We start from the raw sequence: 19,170 nt of genomic DNA on the forward strand, positions 1-19,170 counted from the left end.
TCTGACATTAAATTCCCCCTAATATTTTCCACGTGATTCAAGATTATCTCATAACATCTTACTGTAACGACTTCAGAACTGCCACTTCCGATAGCTATCAGCCTGAAACCAAATAAGGCAGGAACAGCACTTTTCATTCACACAGTTAGACTTGAAATAGTCCAGTGTAAAAGTTCAAAAATAGACTTGGATGTCTTTTTCTATTTAAAAACAAAACAAAACTGGTACCTGGCAAACTCAGGGTTCTGTTCGATTTTGGCCTGTGAAATGCCAGTTGGCCCGCGGGAGCCTGGCCCAGCAGTGTGGCAGCCGCGCAGGGAGGGCAAGCGGCGGGTGCGCCCCCGGGCGTGCCCCTCCCCGCCGCCCGCCCGTGGCCCTGAGCCCCAGTCCTCACCGAGGCGCACGGCGAAAAGCGCAGGCCTGGCGGGCCGGTTCCCACGCCCCGGGCCCGTTATTTGAGCGGCAACCTTGGCTGGGCCGACGCACAGAGCAGAGGGCTCGGGATGGCCCCCTCTCCTGGCTCCCGCGGGCTGCCCCGCCAGATCGCTCTCACAGGGGCCCGCGCCTGGCGAGAGGCTCCCGAGGTTTCAGGCTTGCTCCCGGGACGGGATAAGGTGTCTGTGAGGCGGCCAGACGCCTCCCGTCGGCGGATGGGGGAGAAGCCAGCCCTGACCTCCTTCTGTTCGGCCCCTCATCGCTGGTGCGGGGCGCAAACCTTCTGCTCCCCTTCTCGGCAGATTCAGGGGCTGTCCCCGGAGAAGGCCGAAGGGGCGTGGAGGGGATCTGGGCTCCGGTCACACCCTAACGTGGCAGGTTCGGGGTGGGAGGGGTGAGGTGAGGAGGGGAGGAGAGCCCGAACTTACCGGACTGCGCACTTCCCAGAGCAGCGGCCGCGGCCAGGCAGAGGCAGAGGCAGAGGCAGAGGCAAAGCGAGAGGGGGCGCGGGAGGGTCCGCCGCGGGCTCATGGAAAGGCCAAGCAGCCGCCGCCGCTGTCCGAACCTCTCTCCCTCCCTCCCCGGCTCCGGGCGACGGACGGGGCGGCGGGAGGCATGACGGGAAATTCCTGGGCACGGGCCGCAGAGTCCAAATATGAGCATAGGAGAAGAGCGAGGGAGGACTGTGGAGCGCGCCGGCCGCGGACGGGGCCCGCTGCCCGGGGCTCCGCGGCCGCCAACTCCCACCTCCTTTGCTCGGTCCTCCTGCTCCTCCTCCTACACCTCTAACGCCCCAGGGCGGCCGGCCCGCCCTCTGACAGAGGGCAGGCATCCCTTTCCAACTCGAGATCCCAGAGCAGAGCCACCTGGCATGTTCCACCTGAAACCCCTGAAGGAGTGGGAGACGGACAAACCAACACGAAGAGACCGGACAGCGAGCCTGTGGGAAGACGTGTCAGGGGTTGAGAGCGCTGAGGGTGAAGGGTTAAAAAGTTGTGGCAAATACTTCTCTAAGTGTGGGAGAGTAAGGCAGGAGCAGCGCTGCCAGTTAGCTACTTGGCCATCCTGTACATACTGAACAAGCACTCGCTGTAATACAGAGAACCAGCCTCCTGTGTGCCAGGTGAGCCGGCCCTCTCCAGCAGAGCGGGGGTGAGTATGTGTGTGTGTTCTTAGCCAGAATTGCAAAGGGGCTCATCCCAAACTTATATTTGAACATCGTATATGCAGCCCAGGCAGGCTGGCTGAATAATAGTTTTTCACAACAAAATGCTTAAGTTTTCACCAGTCTTTCTCTCCACCTCCAATCTCTATTCATCTCCACTCCCCACCCCCTCCACACACTAGTTTTGTATTTACTGTAGCTTGTCTAAAATGCAGTGCTGTAATTCATTCAGAAGGTGCCACCTCTGATGAACAAAATGTCTGTCCTAGATGTTTAATTACAGGCCCAAGCCTGTAGTTGCCTGACTTTTCCTTGGCACTGATAACTCCTTGGGTAATCAAGTCCAAATGACCCTTAGCTTTCAAGACAACATAATTATGTCTTAATTACTATAATATATTTTTTCGCTCAAACTAATGGGGCAGGACCTGGAGATGTAGGATGTTAAGTAATTACTTATGAACATTTTAAGATGCTAAATGCTACAGAAATGATTTATTGATCCAAAATACTTAAAGGGTAAATGTCAAACAGATTTAGAGTGTGAATTATTTCAACATAAACTAAAGTGATGGTAATTTGTAAATCACACTATTTGTTTGAAAATGCTATATCTGAAAATCAGAAACCTTGTTTCAAAACAAATTCAATTCTGGCAAAGTATTAAAACACATAAGCCAAAAAACAGTCCATTCCAAGTGGCTCCCCTCAAAACATCTGGTACTGAAAAACACCACATCCTGTGAATTACATATGGCAAATGGGCAAATTTCCCCCTTAATGCACTGGCAGTTATAATGGGACTAAGGGTAGATGACCCAGATAAAGTAGTGATGACTAAATTGTAGTGAAATGAATGAAGGATTTAAATGACACATAACATATGACTATTCAATTAGGTACCTAGAATCTAGGTAGTTGAAAAGAAATACTGAAGAAACTCTTCAGTATTCCCTCCGTTTCCTCTTTTTTTATAGCCTTGTGTTACATAAGTGTCTGTTTTTCTACTTCCCCCACAACACCTTACAAAGTTCTTTACCCATAGTCCAAATGTTTGTTTAAAAACAAAAATAAAATGAGCACAGCCATTTGTAGACCAGAATATAGGAGCTCCCTAAGTGTAAAGCATGTTTCAAAGGATTGTAATAATTATGACTATATTTTAAATATTTTAGTGAAGAACCTTACATACAGAAACACAAAATCATAAAGAATGCAATATCATTACAACCTAATTCATATTAGTAAAAATAGTTCATTTTGTCAACATAGCTGACATCACTGCCAGCAATGCCAACAGCTATTCTAAAGGCTTGAATAAATATACTAAGTGTGGCAGAAAAAAAAGAACTAAAGTTACTGAGTGCATGATAAGTGCCAGACACTGTGCTAGATGTTTTGTACCTGATATCTCATTTAATCCTTACAAATATCTCTGAGATTATTTTTTTATCCCTGTTTTACAGCTCAGGATACTGAGGCATAGATAAATAATATGCTACCAGGAAGAGGTGAAGTAGTATCAGAATTAAATCCTCATTCTAAAGTGTATATATACTTTTACCATACTAATCTGTCTTATTTTCTCTACATTACAAAAAAAAAAAAAAAAGATGGCATTCAACAATTGTATTCATTGGGCTCTTGTGGTTTTAAGTAACTGGTATGCACTCGGGTTACCTCAAGTAACCGAGGTAAAGAATACATGTGGAAATAAGGCCAGAGGCTTACCTGGCTTGTCAGATCATCCTTTGTGGGCATGGTGGGTGGGGCCTGTGCCTTTGTTAGCTAGGGGAACAGGAAAGGTACCACCCTCTTGACCGCATTCCGGTGAGTTTTGGAGTTTAACTACTGATATTTTAATCATATATTTCACAATGCTTTTTAAATGTCTTCATTATTATAGTCTTAACAATCATGTTACCATATTCCGTTCAACAAATTTATTTTTAAGGCAAAAGACCCAGAAGATGTAGCTGCTTCTGCCTGCTTCCTACGCCATCCCTCCCCCAACCCAGTAGTGTGCTGGTAAACATTTAACAACCAGATCTGAATGAAAGGGATAGAGGCCCTGATCTGCAGCATTAACCAATTCACATGGTATAAATACTCCCACCAACCAGATGTCTCTGAGGGAAGGGCTGGGAAGGCATGCACACAGCCAGTTCTCTGGCATACCACAGCTGCAACTCATGAAATGTCTTCAGAACACAGAATAATTCAAGTTGCGCAACCACAGCTCTTTGTCTCTCTGCCTGTCTTTCCACTTCTGCTCCCACAACCAGGTGCCAACTCTTTCCGTATATCTCATAACCAAATGCCCCAGGGAGAATCTGATTCTATCACTATTCTTAATATTGAGTCTGTCTCACAAGCCACTGAGCAGCCTATAGAATGGCCACCCCCCAGCCAGGTGCAAGTTCTTCAGTTGTGGCTGAGATGGAAAGGTCACATGCCAACAGAACATGGCCACCTATCCTAAAGAAACAGACTGTGTTGCTATCTTTTTATAGGGCTGTGCTTGGGGCAGCCTCTTTCAAACAGAATAGGTAAACATGGCAGGCATCCAAGCTGTAACCTCCCCAAGGTGCTCTTCTCAGCTCTTTAATAAAATCCCCTCAGACAGTGCACAAAGCCTTGGGACAGCCCCCACTTCACATACCCCAAGAAGCATCTTAGGTGGATGCCAATGACTACAAAACAAGTGCCACTATTCTAAACCAATTAATGCTCAATTGCAGGGTGAGAGTAATACCTCTTACTGGGATGTAATTCTTCAAACTACACTCAATTCAAACTCCCCAAATTCTGCTTTTCTATAGTGGGAAGTGGGCGGTTATTACTCTTACCCCTGAGAACACTGTTTTATACTGATAGAAGCATGCCTCCTGCCTCGGTGCGCTACAGTGGGAATAGGGTTAAGAACTGTTCTCAACAACATGGGAGGCACACCATCAATACTGACCGGGTAAGGGAGATGCCTGAATTTTTCTCTCAGATTCTGAAAAATGATCTCCATTGCCATGACACCGTCCAGCCCGCAGTCACCAAGTGCATTAACTTAATAAGCACTCACTACCAGGAAATCAGGTGGGACTCCTAAGCAAAGAGAAGACCAAATTAACGTGACTATTTTCCTTCTTTTCATCATAGTGAAGTGATTTGGCTGCATCTCCAATTATGGTATTTTCCGTTTGTCAATGTTGAAGCTATCCCTTTTGTTGATTAATTCTGGAGAAAGTTGAAGTCTCTGTACTCCTGTGATTGACGTGGTGCCTGACTCTGCCAGATTTTGCCTTGCATATACTGCAGTAAGTAATAAATATTTAATAAGATTTTCCATATTATAAAGAATTAAGTAATCATCTCTAGACCAGCAAAGCTGCTTGGCTTTTGGCAAGGTTTTATAATATAAAGCAGAAGAGGCAAAATCAACTACACACCACACACACACACACACACACACACACACACACACACACTCACCTCAGGGCAATGGGAAGAATTAACATTTTAAATGGTACAGAAGCATTCTGATAGGAGACTTGATTCTGCTCTTCATTTACTCAGTCTCTGTTTCTAAGGGCTTCTTGTATTGCCAGCATCTCACCCTATGGGTGCGTATGTCCAATTCTAAAGGTGTGTATTTTTCAAACAACTTGGCCCTAAATTCAGATCAGCTCTTTTATCCGTTGTTCAGCCAAAATGGCTACAATCTGGTCCAGTGTTAGAGGAAACTCTGGCTGTGTTAGGTTTCCTGGAAAATGGCATGTTGCTCTCCAAAATGGTGCCTCAGGAGATTTTCACCCTACAAGCTGCTATTACAGACCAATCACCAGTAAGAGTCAGGACCACTCAGGAGTCAGGGACTTGGGCTTTGGTATTAGACAAATCTATCCAAGTGTGGCTTCTACCATGAAAGCTGCGGGCAGTGGACAAGAAACTTCTCTAAAGCCTTGACACTTCTGTCTATAAAATGGAAAAGCAAAGGTACCTACCACACGTGGTGCTTAGCACTGAACCCCATGCTAGCACATGGTAAGTCCTTAATGCGTATCAACATAGTCCTAATATTATTAATTTTTATCATTCCTTCTCAACTTTCATCCACTACAAAGTCACTCTTTGCCTTTAAAGCCTTATCTGATATGATTTCCTCTGTCTTAAATGACTCATGATTCATAGTTTCTCTTCACAGCTCAGAGTCCTATGTTTGTATGCATAATTACCTCTTAAAGAAATCCATTCAGATTTAATAATCTCTTCAACAGATTTTTCTTCAAAATTACTTTTTATATTTATATCTAAAGTTATTAACAGTAATTATTTTTATAATTTTTTTAAATTTTTAACTCCCTCAAAGCAATACTATTAGAAGACTACACACACATTTAATGATTATTCAAACTATTTTGTGAAAAATCACTTTTAGAATTGCCATCAAAATATATGATGCAGTTTTTAAAATATCTTTAACAAGAAAATCATCTTTGCAGTCATTCATTCATTCACTCAAATATTTACCAAATGCTTGCTATGTACTAGATAGACAATAAACAAGATAAATCAGTAAAATATTTAGTAAGTTAAAGAGTGGTAACTACTGATAAGGCAGAAAACATTGCTAAAAGTGTTGGGGAAGTGACGGTAATGACCTAAAAGAAGAAAACAAGCCATTCAAATATCTGGGAGGGAAGGAAACAGCAAGCAAAAAGGCTGTGCCCAAGGTGAAAGCAGGCCTGCTCCATAGGAGACCCATCCCAGAGGCCAGGTTAGGGAGTAGAGCGTAAAAAGGGCAGTGAGGAGATGGGGAGGGCATTAGGAGCTGTGACCTGGGAGGCAACCTTGTAGGAGCTTACGGATCATTATAAAGACTTGGGCTTTCATGGTGAGACGAGGCTATTATGGTGTTTTCAGTGCAGCAGTGACATGATCTGACTCACATTTTAAGAATAACTCTGGCTATTCTGATAAGGCTTGTACAGACCTTATTAGGAGGTCTTGAAATAGCCCAGGTGAGACAAGAGGTGATTTGCAGTAGCAAATATGTAGTGGCGGTGGTAGAAAGTGATTAAATTGCAGATATATTTGGAAGGATAAGCCCACTGGATTTGCTGACAGATAAAATGTGGAGTGTGAAAGAAGGAAAACTTAAAAGTTTAAATTAAAATTTTTTAATTGTGGTATATAGGTGCATACTGACTGGAAGTCAAATTGGAAAGCAATAGGAGTCATCATCATTTCTTGAGTAAAAGAGAACTTAATGAAAGTAGCTTCTAGCCAGGTGTGGTGGTTTATGCCTATAATCCTAGCACCCTGAGAGGCCAAGGCAGAAGGACCACTTGAGTAGTTTGAGACCAGCCTGGTCAATAGAGGGAGACCCCATCTTTACAAGAAAATTTTTTTTTATTTAAATCAGCCAGGTTGATGGCATGTGCCTGTAGTCCCAGCTACTAGGGAGGCTAAGGTGGAAGGACCACTCGAGCCTGGGATATCAAGGCTACTGTGAGCCATGACCATACCACTGCATTCCAGCCCAGATGACAGAGAGACTGTCAGAAAAAAAAGAAAGAAGAAAGAGGAGAGAGAGAAAGTGAAAAAGAGAGAGAGAAGAAAGGAAGGAAGGAAGGAAGACAGGGAGAGAAGGAGGGAGGGATGGAGGGATGAGAAAGAGAGAAAAGGAAGAAGACAGTTTCTAAAAAGTGGGCAGTGGGGCAGATCGGAAGAAGAGTAGTGTTGGGAAGCTCACCCAGGTAAGTATTGCAGATACACAGACTTGAGATGATGAGGACCCCTAGACTAAATGGTAACAATGAGACTCACGAAGAACAAGGAGATAGGGTAGGAATAAAGTTGCCAGATAAAATGCAGAGTATCCAGATACATTTGAAGCTTAGATAAAAATCAAAAACATTTTTTAGTATAAGTATATCCTAAGTATTGCATGGGGCAAACTTACACTAAAACATTATTCATGGTTTGCCAGAAATCCAAGTTTAACTGGGCATTCTATATTTTCATTCGCTAAATCTGGCAGTCCTAGAGAGAAACTGGTAAACTCACTCCCACCCCTGTCCTCATATTTCCGTCAGAGACAAATTCTGAAACAAACAAAAAACTTGTGTAATGTGACCAGTGTGAAATGGAGACAAATTCATCGTTAGTCCAGCTCTCTTGAAGATCTTGAAGAGATCAGTAAAGATGTCAGTTTTCTTTCCAGATCTATTTATTTTCCAGTCAGGGCATGAGCCTTATTACTATTATGGCTATATTCGATTCTCAATACAGGTTTGATACTACACTGTATAATGTATATGAAAATGTATATGTGGGTGCATGTGCATGTTTAATGTATGGGTTGGTTAGCTAAGGAATTATAGGGTCAGAGTTCCTACTGGAGAGAATATTGAATAGAAACATGGATTGGAGGGCCCACAGTCAGTTCACCCATCATCCCCCAACCTACACACACGAACACAGACAGACAGACAGACACACACACACACACACACACACACAACCAGGGATATTTTCCCCATGGTTTTCTCAGCTCAAGCCTGTGGCCTTTCTTGATTGACAGTGTATGGCATGAGTAGGAAGGAAGAAGGGCTCAGACTATAAGGCTCCTTTCAGTGGAGGAGTAGGGACAGTTGAAAGATTCAAAGAAGGGGATCCATTTGGAGTAATAACTTGAACCTACAGGCTGGTCAAGCAGAAGCTTTCAGGAAGCTGACTCTGTCTGAAACCATAAGACCCTTGGGTGATGCAAGGGAAAATTCAAAGTAGAGCTGCAAAACTTTAACCCTTTTCTCTCCTACTTTGTAATTCTATTCTGGAATTGCCTTGCCAGGCCCTGGTGTCTAATTTTGTGGAGACTGAAAGGTCAAAGCAGCAAGGAGAAGAGATATGGTTTCCACTCACTTCTCTTGTAGATACAGGGAAGGACTGTGATTCACAATTGATGATTGACAGTGCCCAAGAACAGCTCACAATGAAGCTAGAGGTCACAAAAGACCTGCAGTCTGCATCCTTGGGGAGTATTATTTCTTTTCTTTTCTGTTTTGTTGTTGTTGTTGTTGTTGTTGTTGTTGTTTTTTTGAGGCACAGTCTGGCTCTGTTACCCAGGCTGGAGTGCAATGGCATGATCACAGCTTATAGCAACCTCCACCTCCCGGGCTCAAGGGATCCTCTCACCTCAGCCTCCCAAGTAGTTGGGACCACAGGTGTGTACCACCGTGCCTGGCTAATTTTTTTTTTTTTTTTTTTTTTTGGTAGAGACAGAGTTTTGCCAGGTTGCTCAGGCTGGTCTCGAACTTCTGGGCTCAAGCAATCCTCCTGCTTCAGCCTCCCAAAGTGCTGAGATTACCCCAAGTATGAGCCACTGTGCCTGGCCTGTTGGGGGTATTTTGGAGAAGACAAGTGGAAGAGAAAGTAAGGTCAACCTTCACAACTGGCTTGTGGCCCAATAAAGGCTGCTCCTGAGCCAAAGTGAGCCATGCTCACTTTTGGATATGTGGCTAGTAGAAATATAGGGGAAAACTTGGCAAGACTTGGATACTGACTAAATTCTCAATAGTAATAAAGAGATTTGCAGAGGAAGTGAGAGTCTTCATCCTTTCGTGACTCCTCAAAGGGTAAAGGATACTTAATACATGCTGTTGACTGACCCTTTATAGTGGTGGGAGGAATGATTAAAGTACAATTTATGTGTTTCAGCTCTCACAGAGAAAACAAATAGAGCAGATTAAACTATCAGCCACTTATCTTTTCATGGTAACATAAAATGAAATAAAACAAGAATTCCTTCTAGAAACCATTTATACTGTGTTCCCAGTGATAATAGTTACAAGAGCAAGTAAAAATGGTTCATGTTGATAAAAAATATGTAACTGTATCACAACCAAAGTTCTGAAAAATTCAAGACATTTTGTGGAAAAAGACCCAAAAGAGACATTTACTATAGTATCTGAAGTAAAAGCAAAGCATTAAAACAGTCAAAACATCTTCCAAGTGAATCAAATGGGAGTCAGCTAATTTCATGTTACTTCATGTCAATAAGGAAAAATATATTAGAAACCCCGTATACTAAGTAATCATTGATATTGGCAACATGAATAAAATAGCTCTAAACTGTTTCCAACTTTGCCTCTAAAATTCCTTTGGCCTGAGGGCATAACATATTATTTCCTTTCTTCTACTCTGTGGGAAGTAACACACCCATTTCAATCTTTGTCACTTTTTTCCGTATATCAACATTCATGGGAAGAATTATTTGGAGCTGCTCTGATGATCCTCCCTAGATTGATACCACAATCAGATTCAGAAACTGTATGGCAGTAGCAAACTTAAAAATCAGAATTACTTGGAGAGTTTGTTAATATCCTGGGGTCTTTCCCAGATACAGCAATTCAGCAAGTCTGGTGAAGGGTTCAGGAATCTGCATACCTAACAAATACCCAACATAATTCTAAGACAGGTTGGACACAGATCATTCTTTGAAACACTCTGGTTTAGAGTAACTGGAGTAATTTTCAAGTCTGCTTTCCAATGGGGTATAAGTTTTAATCTCTCTTTTCTATAATGCCCATTAACAGGGGTAAGAAAGATTAATAGGTAAATACAGGAATGTATATATGACACAGCTTTCATCACCTTTCCAAAATACACGGCTTATTCATAATCCAACTAATCAAAAAAATCAAATAACTAGAATTTTTAGTTTTATCCTATAATAAGTGAGGGTCATTATGAAATGCGGCACTATAAGTTTGTGAATTGTTTCCTAATTCATCAAAGATTAAATTAAGCTGCTTATAGTTTTAGTGCTATGATTTTCTGAAATTATCTTTTAATTCAGTTATAACTCTTAGGTAACTGTGATATTAAATTTACCAGGACACATTTTTAATAATTATTCCAGGTAAATAGGAATTCACTGTACCAATCTAATACTAGAATATCGTATACTTTATTATACCAAAATATAAAGTACAAATTTTTTCTGACATAATGAAAATGATATGCCTTCTCTACACATTTTAATTACACAGAGAATATTTCTTCAACCACTATCTATATAGGATAAGCTTCTGTTTTATAACTAAGTTGTGTTTTAAGTACATTGAGCTGTCCTTGGGGAAAATCAAGAAAAGCAATTTTGATTTTTCCATGTTATTAAAGCATAATAGAACATGAAAATGATAATTTTTGTATAATTAGAGGTTTATTTAGATATAATACAATGTAATTTTTGAAAATGTGCTTTTATTTCAATGTGATGTATTAAAATGTGGCTAATATTAAACGTAGAACAATGTAGAATTCATAATGACAAATAAATAACAGAGTAAGTGGCCAATTGGCAAGGTTCATGGCTAGTTCCTTGAGGTTGCAAATGGGATTCAACAATCCACATGGCTGCTAATACAAATAATCGCTCTTGCTGTCTGCTTCTCTCATTTATATTGCTCCCTATTATTTTCTAGGGACGTCTGTCATACAACCGAGCCGTATTGTTACAAGATGTAATCACATGAATTAATTTTTAAGACTCCTATGATTAAATAAAGATTACACTGGCTTATATGTTTAGAGGGACATTAAGGAACATTTTAATAACACAGGACTAATTGTAGACATTTTCAAGATTTAATGTCTTCTGTTGGAATGCACAAACTGGTCCATTGCAGTCAGATTGACAACTCTGTAACAAATGACACTATCCTAGTTTCTGTGGTAATAATTTTTCAACACTGTCATACATGGTATCTGATCTCAATGTTATTCACACTGAGAAAAAAATTACATTTTGATTTTTGTCTTTTTGAAGCAGAAGCACTAAGCATAAAAGAAAGACATTATGAACACAGTAGTTGAGGAAAACAATGAGATGAATCATTTAGCAAAGATGAAAGACAAGGTATATCATTTCAAAGCAAACAAAAAGGATACAGTAGTTTCAAAAGAACAAAAACAGTTAAGAGTGAAAAGCAACAAGTTTCAGAAATAAAGGAACATATCAAAACTTCTGGGCATTCAAAACTGTACTCAAAAGGGATATACCAGAGACTTCATTAATATGATGTTTGCTGTGGGTTTTTGGTAAATATCTTTTATCAGATTTAGGAAGTTCCCTTCTACTACCAATTTGCTAAGAATTATTTTTTGCAAAAGAATGTATGAACATTTAATTTCATCAGATGCTTTTGCTATATCTATTTGAGACTATCATATTATTTATTTTGTTAATGTGACAAATTATACTGATTTTCTTTTTTTCTTTCTTTCTTTTTTTTTTTTTTTTTTTTTGAGATGGAGTTTTGCTCTGTCACCAGGTTGCAGTGATCTCAGCTCACTGCAACCTCCACCTCCCGGGTTCAGGAGATTCTCTTGCCTCAGCATCCCGAGTAGCTAGGATTACAGGCAAGCACCACCACACCTAGCTATTTGTGTGTGTGTGTGTATTTTTAGTAGAGACGGGGTTTCACCATGTTGTCCTGGCTGGTCTCTAACTCCTCACCTCAGGTGATCCGCCTGCCTCAGCTTCCCAAAGTGCTGGGATTACAGGTGTGAGCCACCGTGCCTGGCCTGATTTTCTAATGTCAGACTGCATTTCTGGAATAAATCCAACTTGGCCATGATGTGTAATTCTCACTCCATGTTGCTGAATTTGGTTTGCTGACCAATTTGGTTTGTTTGGGATTTTTGCTATTTTCTCTATTCAGTGAAATTGGCCTGTGAATTTTCCCTTTTTGTCTGGTATTTGCGTCAAGCTTATGCTAGTCAGGAGTATACCCCCTTTTTCTATTTGCTGGAATAGGGAATATATCATTTTAAAAGGAAGCACTGAAGAGATAATACATTTTCAGAAGTCTTATGTGTGAGCATAGAGTTTTGAAAATGTTAAGGGGATCACAATGAAGAACAGCAAAGGAATGTTAAAAATAAGTCTTATTATCAAGTTGTTGCTTTCACAGACCAGTTTAGAAATAGTAACAGTGATGTTACATAGTAGTCATTTTACATTATTTCATTGAGTTCTCTTGACAACACAATTATTACTGTTTTAAAAATGAAGAAAATGAAACTATGTAAGTAAGTTGCCCAAGGCCACACCACCATCAGTGTGTCAAAGGTGAAATCTAAGCATGGTCCTGATTCCAGAGACAATGCTCATAACCACTTATCCCTCTTTACCCTGCCCCACCCGCCACCTGGTCTCTTAATGGAAGGATTGGGTGTGTTTCAGAAGTTCTTTCCTATACCTGCTAACCATAACGACCTATGGCAGGCAAAACAAACATAGCCCTTTTCCAAAGCTCTGAAATTTTAAAAATTCTCCAACTGACCAGGCCTGGGGCTTCCTCCTGGAACAGGGCCGGGTATGGACTCAGAGATAAGGGATGCTTCAGGTCTGAGTTCTGAATGCTGGGCAGGGACCACTGGGGTTTTTCCTGGTGGCAGGACTCACACTGGCTGGGCTAGAGGAGACAACCATGGAGTGGGTCACACTTCATGTTGGCTTTTAACAAAAGCTCCCTAGAAACCACTGGTACAAGGACAGTATCAGGTGGCAAGGAGCAGCCATAAGGCCACCCCACTAGCATATTTGCACCACCAGGGCTGTGATTACCCCCAGGTCCCACCCTCAGAGCTGCTGCAGGCACGGACTCGTCAGCTGTGAGCTTCAGGTTTCTTCTATGAGGAGGCTGATAAATCAAGCTGCCAAGTTTAAAATTCCTCTTCCCTCAGGAAAAGAATGAGCTTAATAGTCCCAAGTAAAATGGGGCAGTAGTACATTGCTGTGGCTGGTCAGGATGGAGGCATTGGCTCACTCATCTCTGTACCCCAGCCCTCCAGCTTGGGGGGCCTTTCTCTCTAAAATTCTGCCAATTGCACATCCCTCCTGATATGGTTGGCTCTGTGTTCCCACTTAAATCTCATCTTGAATTGTAGTTCCCACAATCTCCAAGGCTTGCGGGAGGGACCAGGTGGAGATAATTGAATTATGGGGCGCTTTTTCCCCATCCTGTTCTCGTGATAGTGAGTTAGTTCTCGCGATAGTGAGTTAGTTCTCGCGAGACCTGATGGTTTTATAAGAAGCTTCCCTCTTCTCTGGGTGCTGAGGTTCTCGTCTGTCGCCCTGTGGAGAGGTGCTTTTTCAGCACGATTCTGAGTTTCTTGAGACCTCCCCAGCCATGTGGAACTGTGAGTCAATTAAACCTCTTTTCTTTATAAATTTTCCAGTCGTAGGTATTCCCTTCATGGCAGTGTGAGAACAGACTAATGCACCTTCCTTTCTCAAATGTCCCAAGTTTCTCCTTAATAAACACTCTGTGGCCAGGAGTGATGGCTCCTGCCTATAATCGCAACACTTTGGGAGGCCGAGGCGGGCGGATCATTTGAGGTTAAGAGTTTGAGATCAGCTTGACCTATGTAGTGAAACCCCATCTCTACTAAAATACAAAAATTAGCCAGGTGTGGTGACAGGCGCCTGTAATCTCAGCTACTCTCGGGAGGCTGAAGCAGGAGAATCGCTTGGCTCAGGAAGCGGAGGTTGCAGTGAGCCTACACTGTGCCACTGCGCTCCAGCCTGGGCGACAGAGCAAGACTCCCTCTCAAAAAACAAAGAAACCCTCTTACGCCTGCAAACTATAAAGTGAAACAATTAATTGGATGTGAGAACCAAAAGAGAAATGAAAGGTGTGTGCTTGGGGACAGAACAACAATCCTCCTCTTCAGAGTGGAGGGATAAAGCAGGACTGGACCAGGCTCCTGCGGGAAAGCAGGGTGCTGAGCGGCAGGATCAGGAACAGGCACAGGGTAGTGATGGTGCACAGGTGGTGCTCGGCGTGCAGCCTTTCCCAATCCTCCCACTTCCAATCTTCCACAAGCCTTTTTCTTTTTAAAACTGGGAGTAGAGACTAGGGTTGGGCCAGGTGAAAGGAGTTGAAAGTTAACTGCTAGAGGATAGCAGAATCAAAGGCACTCAGTCGGCAACCTACTCTGCTGAGATGCACGTGGGTCATGCAGCCTGAGAGAAGGGGCTCCTGGTTTTGAATTTGCAGCTCCTCCTCAGGTATCATCTGAAAGAGCCTCCATCACCTAGGATCTTGTTAAAACAAAGCGCTCTGCTTTTGTGGCATGGCATCTCAAGGGTGTGAGGATGGAGACACAGGAAAGAATACACCCCAGATTTGTAGACAGCTTTGAAACCAACTGGTTCAAAGGTGCTTTTTGCCCTTCCTCGTGGCTGGTATGTCTACAATTGTTGGCACTGGCTTTATTTTGAATTTTAAAATGGCAGCTAGAGAGGTTAGTGGAATAGGATAAGCCCAGACTCTAAGTTCCACTGCTTTCCAACAGAAATTGTTAGACAAGTTACTTTGACCTCAAGGAACTTAAGTTCCTCTTTTGCAAACTGGGGTTATAACCAACCACTTCCAAGTCACTGCCCTTAAGAGAGATGATAAAAGAGAGATGGTACCTAGTAGGTAATTATTATGCACAAGGTGCATACATCGACATACAAAAAGAAGAAAAAAATAAAATAAAAATTAAAAAAATTCTCATTGTCTGAGATTCATTACCAAAGGTTGGCAGTAATTCAAAATAGATTACCAGAGGAGATCAAATTTTGCAAATAGACAACCATGAGAATCTCAATTAAGGTAAACATTTAAATATGTGTAACACATAATCATGGTGAAATTTTGTAAAATACATATGTAATCCAACAAATTTGTCTCCATTGCCAAATTTTTGAGCATTTCCTTCTATTTGCATGTAGAGAATACACTCCATTTATTTTAAACATACAATTTTTCACCTTTTAACAGCTCTAATATAGAAATAATACATTTCAGAATCAATGATACCTTAAAATTGTCAAAATTACAAACAAAAATAAAATTGCTGCCTACCTGCATTAAGGTTCATTTCTTCCAGGGGGATGGATGTTTTCTTCATCCTGGAGGAAAATTTTATTGTTTTTTTCAGAGCAGTATTGAAAGTTTATTAAAAAGCTTTAGAACAGTAAGGAAAGGACAAAAATGAAGGAAAGTACACTTGGAAGAGGGCCAAGCAGGCCACTTCAGATACCAAGTACATAGCTTGACCTCTTGGCTTGGGGTTTTAAATGTTGGCATACTTCTGGGATCTTGCGTTCCTTCTCCCCACTCCTTAGATCTTGTTGGGAAGCTGCTGATCAGTTTCAGGTGTTTGAGATGGAGGCTCACTCTGTTGCCCAGGCTAGAGTGCAGTATTGCTATCTCGGCTCACTGCAACCTCCACCTCCCAGGTTCAAATGTTTCTTCTGCCTCAGCCTCCTGAGTAGCTGAAATTACAGGCATGCACCATCATGCCCAGCTAATTTTTGTATTCCTTAGTGGAGACAGGATTTCACCATGTTGGCCAGGCTGGTCTCTTAACTCCTGACCTCAGGTGATCCACCTGCCTCGGCCCCTCAAAGTGCTGAGATTACAGGTGTGAGCCACTGCGCCTGACCTCAGGTGTCTTCTATCTATTAGAAAACTGCATTTGCCTTTCCCCGGCAGTTATTACTTATCTATACAGCAATTATTACTTTTGAGAAACCGTTAACCACAACACTCCTAGTGTATGTGGCATCCTGCCTTACTCATACCTACTAGCTACCTACTGAAACAGTCTTTCCTGATACCTCAGAAGTTTTCAACACCATTGAACACTATTTCCCTCTGAAAATGCTTCCTTATCTTTCTACCTCACTAGCTCCTCCAGCTTAGTCTCATTTGCTTGCTGCTGCTCCTCCTCCCATCTTGAAATGTTGGAATACCCAACACTCTCTTCTGCCCTGTCTGCCCTCACTTCCTGGGTTGATCTCATCCAGTTACGTGGCTTTAAGTTCCATCTGTATACAATGATTCCCAAATGTATAGCTCTATCATTGTCTCATCCCTTGAACAACGATTTTCTGCTCTGCATCTCCTCTTGGATGTCTAACAGGCTTCTCGAACTTAATATATCCAATTAAATTTAATTGGATATATTAAGTTCGAGAAGCCTGTTAGACATCCAAGAGGAGATGCAGAAAATAACTACTTGGTTTTTTTCTAAGACAAGGTCTCTCTCTGTCATCTAGGCTGGAGTGCAGTGGATGGTGCAACCACAGCTTGCTCCTGTGAGCAGTTTAAATTTTCTTTTTGCTTAAGCTTTTTAAATGATGCTGGTAGTAGGAGTTGAAACCACAATCTGAACAAAGACTGGTTGGTTTCTTTACGGTTCCCTTCTAGAAATAGATCTACTTCTCATTTCCCCTTACCCTACCTTTATGCTAGGGTCTTCTATTACAGTCTACACCTTGAATGTAATTTTCGTTGTTGATTTTTAGGGGCCAGAGAAAATAATGGTGCCTCTTAAAACTGACAGTGTCTTACATGAAATATATTTGAGGCCAGGTGTAGTGGCTTACACCTGTAATCCCAAAGCTTTGGAAGGCTGAGGTGGGAGGGTAGCTTGAGGCCAGGAATTTAGACCAGCCTGAGCAATATAGCGATAACCTGTCTCTGCAAAAAAAATTTTTAATGGTGGGCATGCCTGTAGTCCTAGCTACTCAGGAGGCTGTTTGAGCTCTGGAGTTTGAAGCTACAGTGAGCTATGATGGACTCACTGTACTCCAGCCTTGGTGACCAAATGAGACCTTGTCTTTCTCTATAAAATATATATATATATGAATGATATAGTGTATATGTAACTTAAGCAGTACATAGACAGTATTTTCCACATCTTAAATAATCTTCAAAGGCACTATTTTAATGATTTTCCAGAATTCTATATAATAATCTGTTACTTATAACCATATGTGTAGATTTAGTTGCTTTTAAATTTTAATCACAATATAAATAAAGTTGTGATGAATATCATTTTCATCTATCTTCATGTTATCTCTGGTAATTTCTTCAGAATAGACTCCTAGAAATTAAAACATGAGGTCAAAGGATATGAATGTTAAAATATGTTTTGGTTACATATTGCCAAATTGACCTTCAGAAATGCTCATCACATTACACAACAACCAACTGATTTATAAAGGGCCTATTGTCCCTAAACCGAAGTCAGATTTATCCAATTTCTTATAAAAATATCTTCTCAATTGTTCATTAATTTGCCTTTATTTCTGTGGCTGAACATTTCATGTATTTATAGACCATTTGCAGTTGTTCATTTGTGGATCATCTCCTGATGTCATTTGACTACTTTTCTGTTGGGATATTGGTCTTTCTATGTTAGAATATTTTTAAACAATATTTTGCAATCATATGTGGCTAAGATATTTCTATTTTCTTGTCTTTTAATTTGTTCTTAGAATTTTGGGATATTCTGGTAACTTTTTTTAGCGTTGTATTTTTCATTTTTTTTCCCCATTTGTTTTATTGCATTTTAGGTTTTGGGGTACATGTGAAGAACATGCAAGATTGTTGCATAGGTACACATGTGGCAGTGTGATTTGCTGCCTTCCTCCCCATCACCTACATCTGGCATCTCTCCTGTTGCTATCTCTCCCCAGCTCCATACCCCCCACCGTCCCTCCCCTATTTCCCCCCAACTGACCCCAGTGTGTAGTGCTCCCCTCCCTGTGTCCATGTGTTCTCATTGTTCAACACCCACCTATGAGTGAGAACATGCAGTGTTTGATCTTCTGCTCTTCTGTCAGTTTGCTGAGAATGATGATTTCCAGGTTCATCCATGTCCCTACAAAGGACCCAAACTCATCATTTTTGATGGCTGCATAATATTCCATGGTGTATATGTGCCACATTTTCCCTGTCCAGTCTATCATCGATGGGCATTTGGGTTGGTTCCAGGTCTTTGCTATTGTAAACAGTGCTGCAATGAACATTCGTGTGCACGTGTCCTTATAGTAGAACGATTTGCAATCCTTTGGATATATACCCAGCAATGGGATTGCTGGGTCAAATGGAATTTCTATTTCTAAGTCCTTGAGGAATCGCCACACTGTCTTCCACAATGGTTGAACTAATTGACACTCCCACCAACAGTGTAAAAGTGTTCCTATTTCTCCACATTCTCTCCAGCATCTGTTGTCTCCAGATTTTTTAATGATCGCCATTCTAACTAGCGTGAGATGGTATCTCAATGTAGTTTTGATTTGCATTTCTCTGATGACCAGTGATGATGAGCATTTTTTCATATGTTTGTTGGCCTCATGTATGTCTTCTTTTGTAAAGTATCTGTTCATATCCTTTGCCCTCTTTTGAATGGGCTTGTTAGTTTTCTTCTTGTAAATCAGTTTTAGTTATTTGTAAATTCTGGTTATCAGCCCTTTGTCAGATGGGTAAACTGCAAAAATTTTTTCCCATTCTGTTGGTTGCCGATTCACTCTAATGACTATTTCTTTTGTGTGCAGAAGCTGTGGAGTTTGATTAGGTCCCATTTGTCTATTTTGGCTTTTGTTGTCAATGCTTTTGGTGTTTTGGTCATGAAGTCTTTGCCTACACCTATGTCCTGAATGGTTTTGCCTAGACTTTCTTCTAGGGTTTTTATGGTGCTAGGTCTTATGTTTAAGTCTT

The 19,170-nt window shown here is 41.4% G+C and overlaps 1 protein-coding gene and 1 long non-coding RNA gene across 5 annotated transcripts in view; one reads left to right on the top strand and one right to left on the bottom strand.

The window, feature by feature from the left end:
• The window catches only part of MSRB3 (methionine sulfoxide reductase B3), a 182,048-nt gene extending 180,887 nt beyond the window's left edge, over nt 1-1,161 (bottom strand). The window contains exon 1 of one of the 3 annotated variants that reach the window (XM_032288301.1): nt 864-1,161. In XM_032288301.1, the coding sequence (XP_032144192.1) occupies nt 864-1,098 (235 nt within the window). In that variant the 5' untranslated portion in view covers nt 1,099-1,161. Of the gene's footprint in view, nt 1-228; nt 330-863 lie in introns of those variants that run through there. The other 2 variants (XM_032288312.1, XM_032288317.1) reach the window with 2 other exon arrangements.
• The window catches only part of LOC116558401, a 38,988-nt gene continuing 20,918 nt past the window's right edge, over nt 1,101-19,170 (top strand). The window contains exons 1-3 of one of the 2 annotated variants that reach the window (XR_004271993.1): nt 1,101-1,558; nt 4,754-4,911; nt 8,876-11,857. This is a non-coding gene — a long non-coding RNA (uncharacterized LOC116558401). Of the gene's footprint in view, nt 1,559-4,753; nt 4,912-8,875; nt 11,858-19,170 lie in introns of those variants that run through there. The other variant, XR_004271991.1, reaches the window with a different exon arrangement.

This window comes from Sapajus apella, unplaced genomic scaffold (genome assembly GCF_009761245.1).
Source record: "Sapajus apella isolate SASKATOON/1434 unplaced genomic scaffold, GSC_monkey_1.0 scaffold2, whole genome shotgun sequence".
Classification (NCBI taxonomy): domain Eukaryota; kingdom Metazoa; phylum Chordata; class Mammalia; order Primates; family Cebidae; genus Sapajus; species Sapajus apella.